This window comes from Ovis aries, chromosome 25, assembly GCF_016772045.2.
Source record: "Ovis aries strain OAR_USU_Benz2616 breed Rambouillet chromosome 25, ARS-UI_Ramb_v3.0, whole genome shotgun sequence".
Classification (NCBI taxonomy): Eukaryota; Metazoa; Chordata; class Mammalia; order Artiodactyla; family Bovidae; genus Ovis; species Ovis aries.
Window position 1 is genome coordinate 5,463,561 of NC_056078.1, and position 22,064 is coordinate 5,485,624.

General features: G+C 43.3%; 1 protein-coding gene across 2 annotated transcripts in view; it reads right to left on the reverse strand.

The window, feature by feature from the left end:
• The window catches only part of PCNX2 (pecanex 2), a 311,506-nt gene that overhangs the window by 206,896 nt on the left and 82,546 nt on the right, over positions 1 to 22,064 (reverse strand). For both annotated transcript variants that reach the window (XM_012104979.5, XM_060406546.1), the window contains 3 exons: positions 15,114 to 15,285; positions 4,911 to 5,021; positions 2,912 to 3,003 (listed from right to left, as the gene is read on the reverse strand). In XM_012104979.5, coding sequence (XP_011960369.3) covers positions 2,912 to 3,003; positions 4,911 to 5,021; positions 15,114 to 15,285 — 375 coding nt within the window. The remainder of the gene's footprint in view (positions 1 to 2,911; positions 3,004 to 4,910; positions 5,022 to 15,113; positions 15,286 to 22,064) is intronic.

Consider the following 22,064-nt stretch of genomic DNA (forward strand, 5'->3'; position numbering starts at 1 on the left):
GCAATCTTGAGAAAGAAGAATGGAACTGGAAGAATCAACTTGCCTGACTTCAGGCTCTACTACAAAGCCACAATCATCAAGACAGTATGGTATTGGCACAAAGACAGAAATATAGATCAATGGAACAAAATAGAAAGCCCAGAGATAAATCCACACACATATGGACAGCTTATCTTTGACAAAGGAGGCAAGAATATACAATGGAGTAAAGACAATCTGTTTAACAAGTGGTGCTGGGAAAACTGGTCAACCACTTATAAAAGAATGAAACTAGATCACTTTCTAACACTGCACACAAAAATAAACTCAAAATGGATTAAAGATCTAAACGTAAGACCAGAAACTATACAACTCCTAGAGGAGAACATAGACAAAACACTCTCTGACATAAATCACAGCAGGATCCTCTATGATCCACCTCCCAGAATACTGGAAATGGGCTGGAATTGGGTATGTCCCTTTTCCCACATGGAAGGCTTAAGCCAAACTGGAGTTTGGCATTTCCCTTCCTCCAGGTCAATTCGGCTCTGGAAAAATCGCAGTACTTTAGGCTACAGTAAAATCTTAAGGCAGGCTTGGTTGAGAAGAACAGAATACTCTGCTACACTTCAAAATGGTTACTCTTCCCCCTCCACCTACTGAAAGAAGGAGGATTCTTCTCCAATCATTCAAGGGGGTGAAGCACCACAAGTGTGGGGCTTCCCTAATGACTGGATTCACCTGGGGTTATTAACTCTAGACTTGTCCACACTGAGCCTGCAGCAATTTGTCAGCCACAGTTCAGTGCTGGTTCCCACAGAGGTTTCTGTTCCTGGGCTCCTGCTGCAGTAGGTTTCGGTCCTCTGTATTTACCTGTCCATCTCTCCAACTTTAGAGGCAGGAATTTATCAAAACTTACATTTATCAAAACTTGTGCTCAGTCGTGTCTAACTCTCTGTGACTCCATGAACTGTAGCCTGCCAAGCTCCTCTGTCCATGGAATTTTCCAGGCAAAAATACTGGAGCTGGTTGCCATTTCCTTCTCCAGGGGATCTTCCTGATCCAGGGATCAAACCTGCATCTCCTGAGTCTCCTGTATTGGCAGGCAGATTCTTTACCACTGTGCCACCTGGAAAACTCTATCAAAACTTATCTAATTATGTATATTAAAAATATGGGTTCTGCAGCATACAAATTATATCTCAATGAACCAGAATTTCAAAATTAATGAAAAATAAATGTATAAACAAGCAAAGACTGGAACATAACAGAACAAACTATAAAGGGTCCTGCAGAGAAAAGCTTGTGACTCCCAAATTTTATAGGCAGTTATTTTACCAAAGAGCAGTAGAAAGAGGTTTTCAGAAAATTCCTTAGTAATTGTCCTGAATGGAATACCTGGGTCCTGTGACAGAATAAAGGAATGTATTTCAAAAGAAAGAACCCAGAAACACTGATCAATTATATAATTGTTGTTCTATGTGACAAATATATATGTGATGATGAACAGATCCACCAAAAGCATAAAGGTGATGGCCAACAGATCCACCAAAAGCTGTATGCTATCCTTCTGTATTGGAAAAAGGAGCCTTCTCCTCTCCCTTTTTTTTTTTTTTTGATGTAAAAGAAGATAATCATACGAAAAGGATGGAAAGAGTGAAGGAGGGAATTATGCCATTGATTATCCCAGAGAAATTCAACTGTGATGCATTGGAAGATGACATTACTGAATTCCTCGCTTCCACAAAGAGGAATAACAGTTATATTGCTGCCACTGATACTGATGAGTTTAATATGATTTTCAGTTAAAATTTTTTCAAAAGTCAGTTAACAAATGCCATATACTATCTATTTAAAGCCCTTTGGAACATATATCATTTACTCTTTTGCATATAATTTTTATTTTATCAAAGATGTACTTGTGGTGTAACACATTAAAGGCAGAGTGTCCATAAAGTCAAGAAATAAGTACACTATCAGTCAATTTCTTTTTTACTGATTGAAGATGGCCCTGAACATGTTTGTAACAAAGAACAGCAGTGGTCCTCTGACCACATCATCCATCTCTTTGCTCTAATTCTTGCTGCCTGAAGGCAGTGACTTTCAGCTGTTTCTTCTTCACCTATTTGCCTCCATATTTCCAAATAACACGCTTGTTTTGTTGTTTCTTGACTTTTTTCAACTTCAGATATTATTTGCTGACTTTCTAACATGGAAGACAAAATTAAGACCTCTGCAAAGTCAAACAGGCAGACACACACACACACACACACACACACACACACACACACGCACACTTCATCTCCCCCTATTCTGCTATTATAGTTGCAACTGTTATTCAGACTGTCATAAATACAACATATTATTCACAGCTGAGCCATGCACTGACCATACATTTCTTTTCTGATACCACTTGTTCTTTTCCAAAAGTTATTATCTTGTTTTCTTTAATCATCCTAGGTTTCCCTTGCTGCCAGCCTGGGTTTTAACTTTCTCCATCTGAATAAATCTATGGTCCATTTGTTTTCTGGAGTCTAAAATTTTTGCTATCATATCCATTCCTGTTCTCTGTCCACAAAGCTTTATGCAATTGTATCCTTTTACCGTCTTCTGAGTGGTATTTCAGAAGGAAGCATCAGTAAGAAAGTGGGGGCCTGTCAACTGCCATGTTAAGCCAAAGCCCCTCCCAGTGTCAGTAACTGACTGGGCCAGGCAGACACCTGCAAGAGTGGGGGGGTTCAGACCAGGTGGGCTTTGTGGTCAGTAGCAAATCAGGTATCTTAATGCATCTTCTAAACCACTGAGGCCTCATCCTCCAGGCCCTGTTACTCCTGATGTGCTCAGATCCCATTCCTCTTGTAATTGGAGGAGATGCTTGTTTACTTAAAATACAGTTAATTCGAGAGAAGAAGCCCGTTGGCCTTGCACCTACCTTCACAGCACTGAAGCAGAACACGTGCAGCACAGCCACGGCGGACGCACTCCGGGCCACGCTGTAAACAGCTGACAGCAATCCCGAAACGGCTGGAACACAAACAAGAGTTCCCTTCTGGAGCGGCAGGTCTCACAGTCAATACATAGAGTAAGAAAGTGAAGTTTGCAACTTTCAAATGCAAAATGCCTGCCAAAGGGGCAAAGAATCCATCCACAGGGCAGCCAAAAAGCACTGGGTGACACTTAGCATGAGAAAGACACTGACCTTTAACTAAAAACTCAGGAAGACCACAGTTAGAAAGAACTTTTGATAACTTTTAGGAGACTGTGAGCCAGTCATTGCGGAGGTGGGGAGACCTTGCTGCCTATAGTTGGAAGCTCCTGGCCCAGGAAAGATCAGGAATGTGATTTCAGTAGAAGAAAGGAGAGAGAGAGAGAGAGACAAATATGGAGATGGATATTAGACACAGATATGGATAGATAAATAGATGGATGATGGATGAATAGATAGATGAGAGACAGACAGATGAAAGACCAATAATAGATGGATGAATAAATAAATAGATGAATAGATAGATGTATAGATAGACGGGTGGATGAATGACAGCTAGGTAGATGAATAGATAGATGAGAGATAGCTAATAGATGGATACATAATAGATATATAGAGATGGATGAATAGATAGCTAGGTATTTTAATAGATAGATGGATAAATGAATGGATAGATAAACAGAACAAGCCAGCACTCCTGTGTGTGTAGGTGTGTGTGTATGGGTGTGTGTGCGTGTGTGTGCATGTATACAAAGAGGAGGCAGCTGTAACAGATCACCTGTTATGCTCTAATGCTTTATGTACATGACTTCATGAAATCCTCACAGCAACCCCAAGAGATCAGTGTGTTAGTTTCCATTTAGAGAAGAGTAAGCTTTAAAGGTGAGAAATCTGGGTAAAGTCTCCAAGTAAGCATTGGATGAAGCTTTACCCACCTTGGTCAGAAAGTAAGGAACACACCAAATGAAAGGGCATAGGTCACCTGTCTGTACAGGCCTGCACACAACACACACTTACAATGTCACACCCATATGCTCCCAGACTAACTCATTCAGCTGTGAAGTCACTTCAGTCGTGTCCGACTCTGTGCGACCCCATAGACGGCAGCTCATCAGGCTCCCCTGTCCCTGGGATTCTCCAGGCAAGAATACTGGAGTGCTCAAATGCACATGCTCACACGCTAACCTCCACTCACTCACGTTCACACACATTAATACATGCTGCTTTTCCAATGAAGAATTAGAGGGTCCCTAAACCAAGTCCTTGGAAAAGACTGATGCTGGGAGGGATTGGGGGCAGGAGGAGAAGGAACGACAGAGGATGAGATGGCTGGATGGCATCGCCAACTCGATGGACGTGGGTTTGGGTGAACTTTTGGAGTTGGTGATGGACAGGGAGGCCTGGCGTGCTGCAATTCATGGGGTCGCAAAGAGTCAGGCATGACTGAGTGACTGAACTGAACTGAAACCAAGTCCAAGCTTCCCTGGTGGCTCGGATGGTAAAGAATCTGCCTGTAATGCAGAAGACTCAGGTTCAGTCCCTGGGTCCAGAAGATCCCCTGGAGAAGGAAATGGTAACCCACTCCAATATTCTTGCCTGGAGAATCCCATGGACAGAGGAGCCTAGTGGGCCATATTCCATGGGGTTGCAAGGAGTTGGACACAACGGAGCGACTCACAGTTTCAGTTTTAAATGAAATCCAAAGCTCATAGAATTCTACAATTCCCCATTTTTCTGCTTGTGTCAAGCCAGGTGGGCCACTTTCAATTTTGCCAGATGAATCTAGAAGGGCCCACCATCAATCTAACCAACCTAAGCTGAAGTCCTTTAAGGGTGAGGACAACGAAAACCTAACTGTCCAGGTTTCATTCCATGCCTAAGGCTATTTAGCCCTTATCTGAACTTGAGACTTTTTTACAGAAAGAACAGAATGTAAAAGACTTACCAGAACCTCCAAAAAACAGCATGTCAATTTGCTCCAAAAGATAAATGCAGAAAGTGTTGATCTGTGGGAAGAGTCCAAGGAGGGAGATTGCGGGGAAGCAATAGAGAAACACTGAAAGTGAGCAGACAAAATTGACAGTGAGCATGCAGGAACAGGGCCCAGGGCCCAGCGCAGGCCCACCGCCCTCCCACCTTTCAGCCCAGTCCACCCCGCGCAGGTCCTGGCGACACTATGGCCTCTTCTCCCCTAGCCACTGACGGAGGCTGAGGTCGAACCAAACACAGGCCTTGGAAGTAACAGGAGGGGCTGCTGAAGGAGAGGCCAGCAGGCTGGCCCAGGACTGAGTGGACACCTGGGGATGGTAGGTAGAGAGTAGACTGGCCTTTAGTTTGCAAGGACAGACTTGAAGTTGGGGGAAGAGATGGGAGAAAGGACCAGGAAAATGACAGGAACGTGCAACACCCAAGCCCAGTCATTAGGGGATCCCTTCCTGCAAGGCCACTGGCTTTGTCACTTCAAGGGCTTGAGCTGTGGTGTCTTCTCTGTTCTCACTGCAAACTCAGAGCTCAGTCAGAACCCACAGAGGAGCAAGGGAAGGTGGCAGTTAACCAAGAAACCCTATCACCGTGATGCTACGACACTGAAGGACCTGCTTCTCAGGTGCAGCAGGTCACCTGGGAGGTGAACGTGGCCCTGCCTGAGAAGAGGAAGACTGCTGGCTCCCAAACCGTCATAGCGCAACTGCATGAAACATACACGTTACGGGCTTCCCTGGGGGCTCAGACGGTACAGAATCTGCCTGCAGTGTGGGAGACCTGGGTTCGACCCCTGGGTCAGGAAGACTCCCTGGAGAAGGGAATGGTAACACACTCCAGTATTCTTGCCTGGAGAATTCCATGGACAGAGGAGCCTAGCGGGCTACAGCTCATGGGGTTGCGAAGAGTCAGAAACGACTAAGCGACTAACACCTTCTACACATTATAATTCAAAATCTCACAGAGATCATTTGTTCAGGGAAAGAACATATAGTCAAGCTGCAGTTTACAGCAATCTACCCAGTGTTCTCTCTTTCTTAATTCTATTTTTTCAGTTAGGTTTCATAGAAACACAGAAACTCCCATCAGTGCTGGCACAGTACATCTGTCTACCTTTCTGTCTCAGTTTATTGGGTGGAAAGTCAATGAAGTTTAATCCTGGTAAACCTTAATAAAACTAGGGAAATTTGATTTGAAATCTAAGATGCCTAAACATGGAACTATGTCCAAACCCCATACATAAGCCACAGTGAACAGTGCACGCGGGAAGGATGGGGAGTGTTTCAGCTATTTCTGAAGAACTGGAAATGCAAAACTTTCCACAGTGAAATCATAGGGATGAAAGTAGTTGTGTGTCCCATTATCTGGAAAATAGTGGGTTAACCTCACTATAATAATATGGGATAAACCCTACTACAACAATACCAAAAAACTGTTCTAACATTGTGTGGAGGTAAAATTTTATGCAGCAAACATGGCTATGGCAAATGAGCCTTGCTTGGGACTGGAGCCATATTTTGACACACATGGTGATTTTGTAATGTTTTCTGTCACAAGATTTTAACTATATTGTGAAAATCTAGAGATCTGTGAGTAACATGCTTCTCAATCAAAGTTGGCAATAACAAGGCGTAGTGGAAGGGGTAGATTTGGAGTTTGGGGTTAGGAGATGCAAACTATTATATACAGGATGGATAATGGCCAACAAAGGTTCATACGTCTAAAGCTCTGATTTTTCCAGTAGTCATGCACATATGTGAGCGTTGGGCCATAAAGAAGGCTGAGTGCCAAAGAATTGATGCTTTTGAATTGTGGTGATGGAAGACTTTTGAGAATCCCCTGGACAACAAGGAGATCAAACCAGTCAATCCTAAAGAAAATCAACCCTGAATATTCACTGGAAGGACTGATGCTGAAGCTGAAGCTCCAATACTCTGACCACCTTAAGTGAAGAGCCGACTCACTGGGAAAGACTCTGGTACTGGGAAAGAAGACTGAGGGCAGAAGGAGAAGGGGACAACAGAGGATGAGATGGATGGATGGCATCACTGACACAATGGACATGAGTCTGAGCAAACTCCGGGAGATGGTGAAGGACAGGAAGCCTGGCCTGCTGCAGTCCATGAGGGTCACAAAGAGTTGGACACGACTTAGTGACTAAACAATAACAACCAGACAACCAGGTCCTACTGCATAGCACAAGGAACTATATTCAATATTCTGTGATAAGCCACAATGGAAAAGACTATATATATATAAAACTGAGTCACTCTCCAGTACAGCAGAAATTAACACAACATTACAAATCAACTATACTTCGATAAAATTTAAAACAAAAACAAAGTTGCCAAAAAGACACAAATAGATATCTGCTAGTCATAACCACATAAAACAATTTCTTTTCTCAGTTTTTATATGGAAGGAAAGATAGAAGAAATAAAGAGAAAGTTAATGGTAGGACTTACAGGTTTGAGCATCAAAATGTTAACTTATCTAATTTCAAGAAAACTGACTAGTTTTTCTTAACTTTGGGATTCAAAACCCAGCAGTGAAGATTAGATGATTCGTTGCATTCTTCAGGACCAGGATAGGAGCAGAGGAAGGGTGCAACAAGATTTCATTACTTCAAAAGCCATACCAAGAATGAAGAACTATAGGGGAAAAATTTTTGGCTGTGAAATAATACAATAATGTCAGTCAAATACTGGAAACATGGGTAAACAAGTATTTTCTACAAGACATACATTAGGCTGGGACCCCCCCTGGTGGTGCAGTGGCTGAGACTCCATGTTCCCAATGCAGGGGGCTGGGGTTCCATCTCTGGTCAAGGAACTTGATCTCACAGGCTGCAAGCAAGAATTTGCATGCCACAACTAAGACCCAGCATAGCCAAATAAATACATAATAAATAGAAGAAATATTAACAAAGGAAATACATTAGGCAATAACACCCAAACGAATCAAGTGGAAAGAAGTGGAACATGATGAAGGATGGCAGGAGGAAAATAAAATGGTACAAGATGCCGGAAGTTCTAACCGAAGATGCTCTGGCCAACCTGCAGAGTAGGAGCAGAAGGACACAGCAGAGGAAGGAGAGCAGCGACGGGGAGCCCAGGATTTGGGTCATCCCCAGGCGGAAGCAGAGAAGGAAGTCTCTCGTCCGAGTGGAAGAGGTGAATGAGAACGCAGCCCAAACCTCGTGGCATTAGTAGGATGACTGGAAAATTCCACCTGAAGTTGATGAAATGAATTTGTCTTTTTTCCCAAAAGTGAAAAATAAACAAATCCCTGTGTTTGTTGGCAATTTTCCCTGTGAACAAAGATTTTTTTCTTAGTGTACTGCTCGGAGGCTGTGTAATTTTCTCTCATATCCTGGCTACTCCTCATGCTCCCTAATAATTACTATAAATGCAGAAACTTCTGGTACAGTGCCATTTCTTTTCAAGCACAGGGTATAAATAAAGATATTGGAACTTGCTCCTTTCTTATGTTAAATGTGAAGAAGAATATTAACTACTATATTTGCAGGTTGGGGTGAGGGGAGGTGGGCAGAATTAAAATAACATGGAAGTAAAACCAAGGAAAAGACCCTGATGCTGGGAAAGATTGAGGGCAGGAGGAGAAGCAGGTGACAGAGGCTGAGATGGCTGGACGGCATCACCCACTCAATGGGTCTGAGTTTGAACAAACTCCGGGAGATAGTGAAGGACAGAAAAGCCTGGCGTGCTGCAGTCCATGGGGTCGCAAAGAGTTGGACACGACTGAGTGACTGAACAGCAACGTGAACTTGGTATGACTGCAAACACTGTGCGTCTCCTACATGTCATATCTGTGTTTTAGCATATGGTCCTGACACGGATTACTGGGGCCAAGAGACAAGTCTTTACACGAGACATGGAAACGTGCATCTCAGGGCGCAGGGGAGCATGGATCCACCTCAGTCACTGGTTACAAAACCTCCATTATCTCCAAGGCTTACATCATTGAAGCTGCTTGAGTGTAGGCAGCAGGTGATGGTCCTAAAGACTAAAACAAAATGTTGAACTCTCACATCTGAAAAGGACCCATTCAGTATGTGGAACCCTTCTGTAAGTGATGCTGTCTCAGATCGCCCAAGTTCTTCCCACGTTAGGGAATTCCTTGCTTCACTAGGCAACCCATGGCCCTGCTGGCCAGCTCTACACCAAACCACTTCACCAGTCCTGCAGTGAGCTGTCATCCACCTACTTGACAGTGGAACTAGTTATCACAGCTACTCCAGCAGAAAATAAAACCTCTCCTGTTCCAATCTGGCAGCCTTTTAACCACCTGCAGCCACCACGTGTGCCCCCAGGACCCAAGCATTTCCTCTCTAGGCTGGACATCCCCATTCCCTTGCCCCATGTGAAGACCCCATGTAGCCCATGTGGCCACACTTCTCAGAACACACTCTGGAGCTGTTACTACTCTTCCTGAAATACAATACTAGGGACTGCAGACCTCTTGGCTTTCTCATCCAAAGGATGATTACAAAGCCAGTCGCACTCATAGGCTTTTGTTGAAGTTACCCAAATGCAAAGTAATAAAAATTTCAACCCAGAGGTCAGCAAAGGAAATGAGCACTAGAAAGGTCTTTCACCTTACTCGTAGAGGAAAAAAGAGAGACTTTCTCCTTATAATGAAAGAGAAGTGATATTCTGAACATATATGAAAGATCATAAAAGAGAAATAAATTATGTAAGAATATCACTCTGAAGGTTTCTATTTCCTGAGCTCACCTCTCAGCCTACAAAAACAACTAGTCCCACCACTGACTTTGTCTTTCTTGTTGTGTCAATTTTATTTTCCAGGTTCCTTATCTCTTGGAAGGTTCCTTATCCCTCCACTGTCTAGCAGGTGGATTACAGCTCACTGCAAGACTGGTGAAGTGGTTTGGTGTAGAGCTGTTCCTTATCTCTGCGCTTTCTCCTCCTTCTATTGGTCTGTTATCCGATGTTCTCTTCTCACGTCACATGTGGCAAAGAGCTTCTCCAACCTCCCCACCTGCCCAATGGCCACTAAACTCACCTTCTACCCCTGGCTCACTTTCAACCCCTTCTGCCCTGGGAGGCAGGATAAGGCAGCAGACATTACATCTTCCTCTCTTCCTGCTCCTCTTCCTCTGCCACCTCTCTGCACTCTGGTAGGTTGGTTTCTGAGCAGAAACCAAGAGAAGCAGTGGGGAACAGAGATTTTGCCCAGAAAGCACAACTCTAAGCACTATTTCACACACTCCAGCCTCAGTCAGAAGAGGACCACTTCCTCAGCATGAAGAGCACACAGCATCTTTGGGCCCACGATGGTAGACGTCTCATGTATTCAGTTTCTATTTTTCTCATGTCCTCTCTCTTAGATGCTCCTTGTTGAATGGGTTAAATTGCACCCCTCCAAAAGATATCAGAGTCCTAACCCCAAGGACCTATGAATGGGACTTTATTTGGAGATGTGGGTCTTTGCAGATTACCATTACGATGAGATCATTAGAATGGGCTTTAATCTAATATGACTGAAATCCTTATAAACGGGAAATTCGGATACAAAGACAGATATACACAAAAAGGGACAATGAATAATGTGAAGAGATGCAGGGAGAAGAGGGCCACTGACAGGCCGAGGAGAGAGCCTGGAGAATATCTTCCCCTTGTGCTCTCAGAGATGTTAGACCTCTGGCCTCCAGAAGGAGTAGACACACACTTCTGTTGTTCCGAGCCACCCATCTGTGGTACTTTGTCAGGACATTAAAACTCTCCTTTTTCTTCCTAATAACCTTTTGTTTTCCCTGAAGTTTTTTCTCTCTCTTCTTGCTAACTCTGAACCTAACAATGTCAGCAGCTATAAACTACTCAGATCCCTTGGTAGCTGAGAGACAGACAGAAGGTGACAAGGTGACAGAGAAGAAGAAATGACTCTGAACTTCTTGTCCCTCATAAAGTCGGAAACTTTGTATAAACCTCTCTTTTTGTCTAAATTTGTCCCACAATCTATTCCTGTTTGGTACAAACTAGTAACATCTACCACCTTCATTCCATAGGGGTTACCACTGTTCTAGGTTTCCACCCTTCTTGACCCTGGATGTCATTAAGTCAGCATGCTGGATTATTTACCACTATTCTCCTCACTGTTGACAAGCAGACAAAATATGTATTAAGGGGGAATTTTAATGAGAAAAAAGGGAATTCCAGTGAAAAAGATAAGAAAAAAATGCCTTGCTCCATCTCCACTCCCTAATGACACTGATTTGAAGATAAATAAAATTTGAATGTACATAGCTAATAGTCAATTCTAGAACCAGGGTTACTGCTAAAAGTAAAATCTTAGACTTTGACCAGTTACATTAAGGTCTTACTTTTTGAGCTTTGCTGCTGCTGCTAAGTCACTTCAGTCGTGTCCGACTCTGTGCCACCCCATAGACGGCAGCCCACCAGGCTCCCCCGTCCCTGGGATTCTCCAGGCAAGAACACTGGAGTGGGTTGCCATTTCCTTCTCCAATGCATGCAAGTGAAAAGTGAAAGTGATTTAATTTCACTTCCTGATGGTATGCTAAGTCCACTATGCCAAGACAACTGCATTTATTCAATAGCATTGGCTTTTTCATAGTAGCAAATTCAAGGAAAATAGGAATTGGGGCGATCTATTAAAAGACGCTTACTCCTTGGAAGGAAACTTATGACCAACCTAGATAGTATATTCAAAAGCAGAGACATTACTTTGCCAACAAAGGTCCGTCTAGTCAAGGCTATGGTTTTTCCTGTGGTCATGTATGGATGTGAGAGTTGGACTATGAAGAAAGCTGAGCGCCAAAGAATTAATGCTTTTGAACTGTGGTGTTGAAGACTCTTAAGAGTCCCTTGGACTGCAAGGAGATCCAACCAGTCCATTCTAAAGGAGATCAGCCCTGGGTGTTCATTGGAAGGACTGATGCTAAAGCTGAAACTCCAATACTTTGGCCGCCTCGTGCAAAGAGTTGATTCATTGGAAAAGACTCTGATGCTGGGAGGGACTGGGGGCAGGAGAAGGGGATGACAGAGGATGAGATGGCTGGATGGCATCACCGACTCAATGGACATGGGTTTGAGTGGACTCTGGGAGTTGGTGATGAACAGGGAGGCCTGGCATGCTGCAATTCATGGGGTCGCAAAGAGTCGGACATGACTGAGCGACTGAACTGAACTGAACTGAACTGATTCAGAAAAAATGATTTCTAAATGGAATATATGTCATGCTTTTCTTCTTCTAAATCTCTTTATACAAACCATCTGCAAAAGGTACTTACAAAATTCCTACTTATTCTAAGGAATGAGTTGAACAGTCCCAAAACGACTATAAGCTTTTCCTGATTTATGAACGGGCAGTGTTCCAAAGTCCATCTGTATGTAATTCCTTTGGTATTTAAAGCATACTCCATGCTCATCTCTCCACAAAGTGTCTCCTTAGCACCTGTATGCACTGGACACCATGCTTGGTGCTGGGGATTCCCTGGGGGATGTACAAGCTAGTGACAGAGAGGGGTATGGTCAAATATCACAAATGAAGCAGAAGACTACAGAATGAGTTCGCTATTATGAAAAGCAGGGGTTGTGAAAGGATAGAAGATGGGGCCCAACTTAGGGAAATGAGTCATCACTGCCTAGCATAGTGTGTATTGCTATGTTAGGGCTGGGAGTGCAGCAGAGAAGGAACACAAAGATTAGGTGAGAAGGCATGGGAACTGGGGCTTCAGGCCAGGCTGCAAACCCTCATGACCTCTAAGACATGGAAGTCTGCCAATACTCACCCTCAATGAGACTCTCAGGCAAGCTGGCCACAAGGTACACCAGACTGAGTGTGGGGCACAGACAAGGAAAGGCAACGTCACGGCACAGACGGGTGTTTTTTGGACACCTTCCAAGATCCTTGTATGCCCTTTTCATCTCTAAATTCCAAGTCCTCCCATGCCCTTGACTGAAGACTCCAGAGTCCAGCACTGCTATTTATAAAAAGAAGATGACAGGAAAGGACAGTCCTCCCACATGTGTGCAGTGGTGATGGGGCATCTCTGCCTATCCAGGCTCTAACACCTTCACTGCAGCTGATCTCAGAAGGAAGAGGAGTGAGCTAATTTATGGGAAGGTAGAAGGGACTTAAAGTCCTTCTTATTGCATGTGTGTGTGTGTGTGTGTGTGTGTGTGTGTGTGTGTGTGTGTGTTGTGACAGAATTTCAAATAATATAAAAAAGTAAAGTGAAAAATACCAGAGTAGAAAAAAAAGGAGAGTAGAAGTAAAGATTCTTGGGCAAAAGGACACTGTGTGTGTATACGCTTAGTTGCTCAGGCATGTCCGACTCTTTGGGACCCCACAGATGGAAGCCTGCCAGACTCCTCTGTCCATGGAATTTCCCAGGCAAGAATTTTGGAGTGGGTGGCCATCTTCTCCTTCAAGGGATCTTCCCGACCCAGGCACTGAATCTGAGTCTTCTGAATCGTGGGCAGGTTCTTGACCCCTGAACCACCTGGGAAGTGACCAAGAGGACACCGACTAGGGGTTTAATCACGGGATCAGCTCCTATGTTTCTCCTAACTTGTTTCTGTTTCCTGTTAGAACTCAGAGAGTCTCTAAAACATGGTGCCAACACTCAGCTCCTCACATGACACAGCAGGAATCGAGGTGCTGAAGATGCAGACAAACGTGGGCTCATGCAGCGGGCCGAGCGGAAGGGAGTGAACAGTCTGCTACCAAAGCAGTAGGAAGAGGGATGCGAGACAGCAGCTGGGAAAGTGAGCCAGAGGGTGAATGTCTACGGCAGTTTTCACCTATAAGAAGCACAAAGAGACGTTGTATCTGGGGGTCCTCCCGAGTCCCACTGGAGAGACTCCGAAGTTGTCATAGGATCAGAGAATGATGATGTAGGACCTATGGCTCCGACAATCTCCTCGAGTAAAACTTCCTGCTGGCAAGTAACAGATCCAGGAAGTGGAGCCTCTGGTAGCTGCCCTTTATCAACTCATCTGGTCAGTGTGATCAGGTAACCACAAGTGAGCACATGTGTGATCCTCTGGGTGATCCTCAGAGCATCGGCAGTCAAGTCTTCAGAGCTGCAGGTCCACAATGGGGAAGCCTCTTTGCATAATAAAGATAATAATAGCTAATACCTGGTCCCAGACACTCTTCTATATGTTGAAACATACTAACACATCTAAAGCTTGCAACAACCTCTGAGGTGTGTACTATTTTTAACCTCAAACTACAGTTGAATTTTGCTCAAGGTCACACAAATAAGAAAGAAGCACAGCTGGAATTCAAATAGCCAGCCATCTGGCTCCAGAGCTGAGGCTCTACACCATTATAACATGAAGGTCACCTGTGTAACTGGAGCATTTACATCAAACACTGCCTGGACCTTCAGGCAAGTAAAGCACACCAGTGAGAAGCCAGGTGACTAGCACATCCAGGACCCCATGTGGACTGAGACCCATGTCCACTCACGCATTTCCAGAGCATCTGTGCCATGGCAATGAGTCTGTGACCACCATCTAGAGGGCAAAAATCACCCCCATCCTGGGGAGCCCCACTGATGCCCCACACCAGGCACCCTAGCCACCTGTTCTTCAGATATTAAGTGCTGCAGCTCCCTAGCCATGAGTATCAACATCCTCTAGAACAGTCTCCAAGCCCCAGGTCATGGACTGATGCTGATTAGGAACAGGACCACACAGAAGGAGGCGGGCGGCAGGTGAGAAACCAAAGCTTCATCTGTATTTACAGCCACTCCCCATCACTCACATTACTGTCTGACCTCCGCCTCCTGTCAGATCAGTGGCCACATTAGATACTCACAGGAGCACAAACCCTACTGTGCTTGAATCATCACCAAACCACCCCGCCACTGCCGCCCCCGCAACCCCTGGTCGGTGGAAACATTGTCTTCCATTAAATGAGTCCCTGGTTTCAAAAAGGTTGGGGACCTCTGCTTTAGAATAAGTACATTGTTGGATGCTTTGGGCTCTGGCTCCCAGAGAGTCTACTGAGAGCACGTAAAGCAAAAGGGACATGCCCATCTCTTGATCCAATAAGCAAGTAAGAAAGTTTCTCCAGTGAGGGATTCAGAAAATCAAGGGGAGAAATACCCTCCCGTCTCTGTGACCTTTCCCACAATCCCCCCAAATGAACTTACCTATTAAGAGGTCCCTAGCCCATTGGAGGGACCCTGGAGAGAAGAGCTTCAGACCATACACAGTGTAAGTGGGAGGGTGCCTGGCTTTGGCCCCTGTATCAAGAAGCAAAATAAGGCCACACAGCACACAAAAATAGATTGGTCTGCTGTATGTTATGATTTGGTTGTGTCCCTAGAAAACAAACATAATTTCTGAATGGTACCTTTAATTTTGATTCAATGACAGAAACCTCATACTCAATCATTTATACCATATTATACAACTTGCACCATATAACACATTCTCCCCCTCCCCCACTATGATTCAGACACACAAAACACCAAGGGAAAAAAGAAAGCCCCGATGCTTACTCTGTTTAAGAAGACTGAGAACATCAAAATGAATGTTATCCTTCTCAGACTCAACAAGATTTACCTGAAAATTTAATTACCAGCCTTGGATGAAATCGAGATCTAATTCAATGCTTCCCCCACAGCAAAACTTCTATTTGTGTTGTTCATTTCAAGCGCAAAACTAATTTAAACCACTGTTTGCTCTACATGGCCTAATTTGAGCTCCATCATTAACAAGAAATAGAATTATAACTTGGCTTCAATTTCCTTATGTCTTAGAAGGCAAGACAATTCAGGTGCAAAGTTTATATTTGCAGAGTCTGCATAAAATGCCTTAATACCGTACAGTGGAATAATCCAATTTTTAAACATTTGCTATTTATATGCATTTTCATCTGAGGAGGACAGAAAACGTAACAGATTTCGTCTGAGGCCTCAAAATATTGTTACAAAGAGAGCAGACACATTTTTATTCTTCTCTTGGAATGGACACAAAAATTAGGGAAAAGGTGTAACATCAACTTTCCAGGGCAAAAGCTGATGAAGAATTTACATTTCACAAATCAATGCACAATTCATAAGGCAACTTTCCAGGGCAAAAGCCAATGAAGAATTTACATCTCACAAATTAATGCACAATTCCTAAGATTGAAAAAACCAACAAAAATGAACTATGGAGAGAATATTCTTTGCAATTCATGAACTACTTTGAGTATAAAAAGTCAAAATGAAAGTGATACGAGTTCAGATATGAATTTTTAAAGTCACTGCCTTGAACATATTATATTTAGAAATGCAATTTAAATTGCTCTGCTTCTGTAATAGAAATAGCCCTATTCTGAGGCCATCATTTAATGGGAAAGAAAACACAGCCTGTCCATGGGGGCTGGCTATGTTTGGCTCTGAGTCTGGGCTTAGTCTTAAAGGAATATTTGCACTCTTATGAAATTTCCTTTTAAATCCAACTAGGTCATAGATTAATGGGAAAGGGAATACTTTTGCATTTGAAAAAAAAGTGAAACTAAAGCCTAAGTGAAATCTTAATGCATTTCTTATCAAGTTAATATCAAAATAAATTGCTTGGTATAGACAGCCACTTAGTATACAAATACACAAGCTTGTGAGATCTTTGCTCAAACTGATATCATTTTAGAAATATAATTAAATACCTACTTCCCACTTGCCCTGATTCTTTTACTAAAAGGTTAAAACATCTTCTGCCAAGAAATGAAAGTTTTTGGTTTCAAACAAATTTAAGACATAATCTTGGATCTGCCAGGTCAAGCTTCATTTATTGGATCTGGGAATGCTTTCTTTGTACCCGTAATTTAAGATTCAAACTTTAAGCCTCCCTTTGAAAGAGCCTTCCCTGAATGTCATGCTACCTTTTGGGTCCCCAAATAATTCTAAGCAAATCACTAATACATGGCATGTAAGTCATTTTTATTTGCCTTGATTCCTAAGAACATCCATTAATAAAATTTCCCTGCTCCAGTTACTTCTTTCATATAGGATTCAATCAGAAAAACCTCCAAGGATTGATTTTTTTTCAATATAAAAATTTCATTTGCTCCTCCAGGTGAAGTCTGAACACAGTCTTTTAAAACTTATCCAAGTGTTTCCCATTCAAGTCTTTTTAACCTTAAAATACCCTGGGGGCACTGCTGATTTCTGCTGGGGGGCATCTTGGAGGCTGCTTCACAAAATCTGCTCTGTACAAGCATTTAGCTCTCCCAGGAGCCCCACCTACTCATACAATTTCTCAGCCTGTGCTCTGGTTGCAGGGCAAGTAAAGGATAAGGTGAGAGAATCTATTCAAACCTGGAGGTCCCCATCTGGAGAGCAGTGGTGCTTGTGACTAACAGACCAGATCGTTCTAATTATCCTCTTACCAAGAGGGTGGGCTGCTCAAATGCTTCCCACTTGCTGTTGATAGGCAGATAATAGGAAGATAAGTAGATAGATACATGGATGAATGAACAGACAGATAAATAGATTAAATAGAGAGATACATAGATATGGATAGACAGACATAGAAAGATAGACGATTCAGTTCAGTTCAGTCGCTCAGTGGTGTCTGACTCTTTGAGACCCCTTGGACTGCAGCAAGCCTGGCTTGCCTGTCCATCGCCAACTCCCAGAGTTTACTCAAACTCATGTCCATTGAGTCGGTGATGCCATCCAACCATCTCATCCTCTGTCATCCCCTTCTCCTCCCGCCTTCAATCTTTTCCAGCATCAGGGTCTTTTCAAATGAGTCAGTTCTTTGCATCAGCTAGCCAAAGTATTGGTGGCTCAGAGGTTAAAGCGTCTGCCTGCAAGGTGGGAGACCTGGGTTCGATCCCTGGGTTGGAGAGATCCCCTGGAGAAGGAAATGGCAACCCACTCCAGTGTTCTTGCCTGGAGAATCCCATGGACGGAGGAGCATGGTGGGCTACAGTCCACAGGGTCACAAAGAGTCGGATACAACTAAGCGACTTCATTCATTCACTAGCCAAAGTATTGCAGCTTCAGCTTCAACATCAGTCCTTCCAATGAATATTCAGGACTGATTTCCTTTAGGATGGACTGGTTGGATCTCCCTGCAGTCCAAGGAACTCTCAAGAGTCTTCTCCAACACCACAGTTGAAAAGCATCAATTCTTCGGTGCTCAGCTTTCTTTAGAGTTCAACTCTCACATCCATGCATGACCACTGGAAAAACCATAGCTTTCACTAGATGGGCCTTTGTCAGCAAAGTGATGCCTCTGCTTTTCAATATGCTGTCTGGGTTGGTCACAGCTTTTCTTCCAAGGAGAAACGTCTTTTACTTTTAAGGCTGTAGTCACCATCTGCAGTGATTTTGGAGCCCCCAAAAATAAAGTCTGTCACTGTTTCAGTGGAAACATCTATTTCCCCATCTATTTGCCATGAAGTGATGGGACCAGATGCCATGATCTTAGTTTTCTGAATGTTGAGCTTTAAGCCAACTTTTTCACTCTCCTCTTTCACTTTCATCAAGAGGCTCTTTAGTTCTTCTTCACTTTCTGCCATAAGGGTGGTGTCATCTGCATATCTGAGGTTACTGATATTTTCCCCAGCAATCTTGATTCCAGCTTGTGCTTCACCCAGCCCAGCGTTTCTCATGATGTACTCTGCATAGAAGTTAAATAAGCAGGGTGACAATATACAGCCTTGACGTACTCCTTTCCCTATTTGGAACCAGTCTGTTGTTCCATGTACAGTTCTAACTGTTGCTTCCTGACCTGCATTTAGATTCTCAAGAGGCAGGTGAAGTGGTCTGGTATTCCCATCTCTTTCAGAATTTTCCACAGTTTGTGGTGATCCATACAGTCAAAGGCTTTCGCAGTCACTAAAGCAGAAATAGATGTTTTTCTGGAACTCTCTTGCTTTTTCAATAATCCAACAGATGTTGGCAATTTGATCTCTGGTTCCTCTGCCTTTTCTAAACCTAGCTTGAATATCTGGAAGTTCATAGTTCACATACTGTTGAAGCCTGGCTTAGAGAATTTTGAGCATTCCTTTACTAGCATGTGAGATGAGTGCAATTGTGCAGTAGTTTGAGCATTCTTTCGCATTGCCTTTCTTTGGGATTGGAATGAAAACTGACCTTTTCCAGTCCTGTGGCCACTGCTGAGTTTTCCAAATTTGCTGGCATACTGAGTGCAGCACTTTCACAGCATCATCTTTCAGGACTTGAAATAGCTCCACCGGAATTCCATCACCTCTACTAGCTTTGTTTGTAGTGATGCTTCCTAAGACCCACTTGACTTCACATGCCAGAATGTCTGGCCCTAGGTGACTGATCACCATTGTGATTATCTGGGTTGTGAAGATCTTTTTTGTATAATTCTTCTGTGTATTCTTGCCACTTCTTAATATCTTCTGCTTCTGTTAGGTCCATACCATTTCTGTCCTTTATTGTGCCCATCTTTGCATGAAATGTTCCCTTGGTATCTCATTTTCTTTAAGAGATCTCTAGTCTTTCCTATTCTGTTGTTTTCCTCTATTTCTTTGCATTGATCACTGAGGAAGGCTTTCTTATCTCTCCTTGCTATTCTTTGGAACTCTGCATTCAAACGGGTATATCTTTCCTCTTCGCTTCCCTTCTTTTCACAGCTATTTGTAAGACCTCCTCAGACAGCCACTTTGCTTTTTTGCATTTCTTTTTCTTGGGGATGGTCTTGATTCCTGTCTCCTGTACAATGTCACGAACCTCATTCCATAGTTCATCAGGCACTCTGTCTATCAGAACTAGTCCCTTGAATCTATTTCTCTCTTCCACTGTATAATCGAAAGGGATTTGATTTAGGTCATACCTGAATGGTCTAGTGGTTTTCCCTACTGTCTTCAAATAAGTCTGACTTTGGCAATAAGAAGTTCATATCTGAGCCACAGTCAGCTCCCGGTCTTGTTTTTGCTGACTGTATAGAGCTTCTCCATCTTTGGCTGCAAAGAATATAATCAATCTGATTTGGGTGTTGACCTTTTGGTGATGTTCACGTGTAGACTCTTCTCTTGTGTTGCTGGAAGAGGGTGTCTGCTATGACCAGCGCGTTCTCTTGGCAAAACTCTATTTGCCTTTGCCCTGCTTCATTCTGTACTTCAAGACCAAATTTGCCTGTTACTCTAGGTGTTTCTTGATCTCCTACTTTTGCATTCCAGTCCCGTATAATGAAAAGGACATCTTTTTTGGGTGTTAGTCCTAGAAGGTCTTGTAGGCCTTCATAGAACCATTCAACTTCAGTTTCTTCATTATCTTCAGCATTAGAAGATAGAGAATAGGGAGATAGATGATGGATGGATAGATATAGAAGACAGATAGATGATAGCTAGATAGGGAGATGGAGAGATAGACAGGCAGACAGATAAAGATAAATGATAGTGAGATGAGATGACAGATGATGGAGAGATGGATAGATGTTGAAGGTAGAAGGATAGATGATAGGTGGGTAGTGATATGGAGAGACAGATGATAGAGAGAAAGGAAAAGATAAAAGGAGTTGGTTACAAGGAAGATGGAGTGTGTGAACCCAGCATTACTGAACCGAGGCTGTCAGCAGCCAGGCCACGCCAGCCCCATCCCATCTCCGCTGGTACCCATGTCAGCTCCAGGCTTCCTGCAGATCTCTGCTTCTCAGCCCAGAGGGCAGAAGACAGTTGCCTCCCACCTACTGAGCCTGCACATGTTCCTCTTTGGCAGCACTCACAGGGCAGCTGTTTGTGACAAGCTGATGTACAGCAGCAATGGCTAACATAGATCCTGCTTTCCTGTGCCTCAGGCCCTGTCCTGCCTACTTGAAATGTAACCAACCACAGAGTTAATCCACCTGAAGAAGTCCTACCATTATTCTCATTTTGCCAAGAGCAAACTGGGGCATGAAGAAGAAATTTACCCCAGACTTCACAGACAGAAGACAGTATGCCTGAGCCAGGATTTGAACCCCGCTGCTGGCCACCTGGCTGCCCAGTCACTACCCACTGGCTCACCAAACCTACCCAGATGGTCCCTGTATTTGGCCCTGGATCCTTCCAGACCCAACACTCAACCTCACTTGGCTCAAGTTCATTCATAATCATCATTCTTTAAACACACGATGTGAATGTTACACATGTGAAGTCAACACAGAGTGTGGGGAAAAGCATTCGTAATAACGTTTCCTGGAAGGTGTTGACTCTTCCTGAGAGGACTCAGGAGGGTGAAAAGGGCTCCTACCTGGAGAGTGTAGAAAAATAACTACCTGCTCTGTCCAGCCCCTCTGCAACATGATGTTTACCTATGTAGAACTCTGTTCATGATAATAAGGGTTGGTTGTTTTTATAGTTTCTTAGGATGATAAGAGGGGCTTCCGTGGTGACTCAACGGTAAAGAATCTGCCTGCAATGCAGGAGATTGCAGGTTCAAGCCCTGGGTTGGGAAGATCCCCTGAAGGAGGGGATGGCAACCCACTCCAGCACTCTTGACTGGAGGATCCCGTGGACAGAGGAGCCTGTCAGGTAACAGTCCATAGGTTCACAAAGAGTTGGACATGACTAAAGCAAATTAGCACACACACACCCGATGGTATAGAACAGTTTGTTTAAATATAATATTTTGGTAGCTGTTGAATAGTTCTGTTTCACTTAAGACTTAGCAATTCATCTATTTAGAGCTGTTGAATTGAAGTTTTAATTTAAAATGTTTTAAGTTGAAATATAGCTGACTTACAATATTGTGTTAGTTTCAGATGTATAGCACAGTGATTTGTTTTGGGGTTTTGTATTAACATAGATTATATTCCATTATAGGTATATGAGATATTCAATACAGTTCCCTGTGCTATAGAGTAAATGTTTGTTGCTTATCTATTTTATGTACAGTAGTTTGTATCCATTAATCCTAAATCCCTAATTTATCCCTCTTTCCCTTTGGTAACCGGAAGTATAGTTTCCATGTCTGTGAGCCTGTCTCTGATTTGTTTATAGATTCATTTGTACTAAATTTTAGATTCCACATATAAGTGCTATCGTATAGTATTTGTCTTTACTGTTTGACTTATTTCACTAAATGTAATATTATCTGACTTCCCAGGTGATGTTAGTGGTAAAGATCCTGCCTGCCAATGCAGGAGACGTAAGA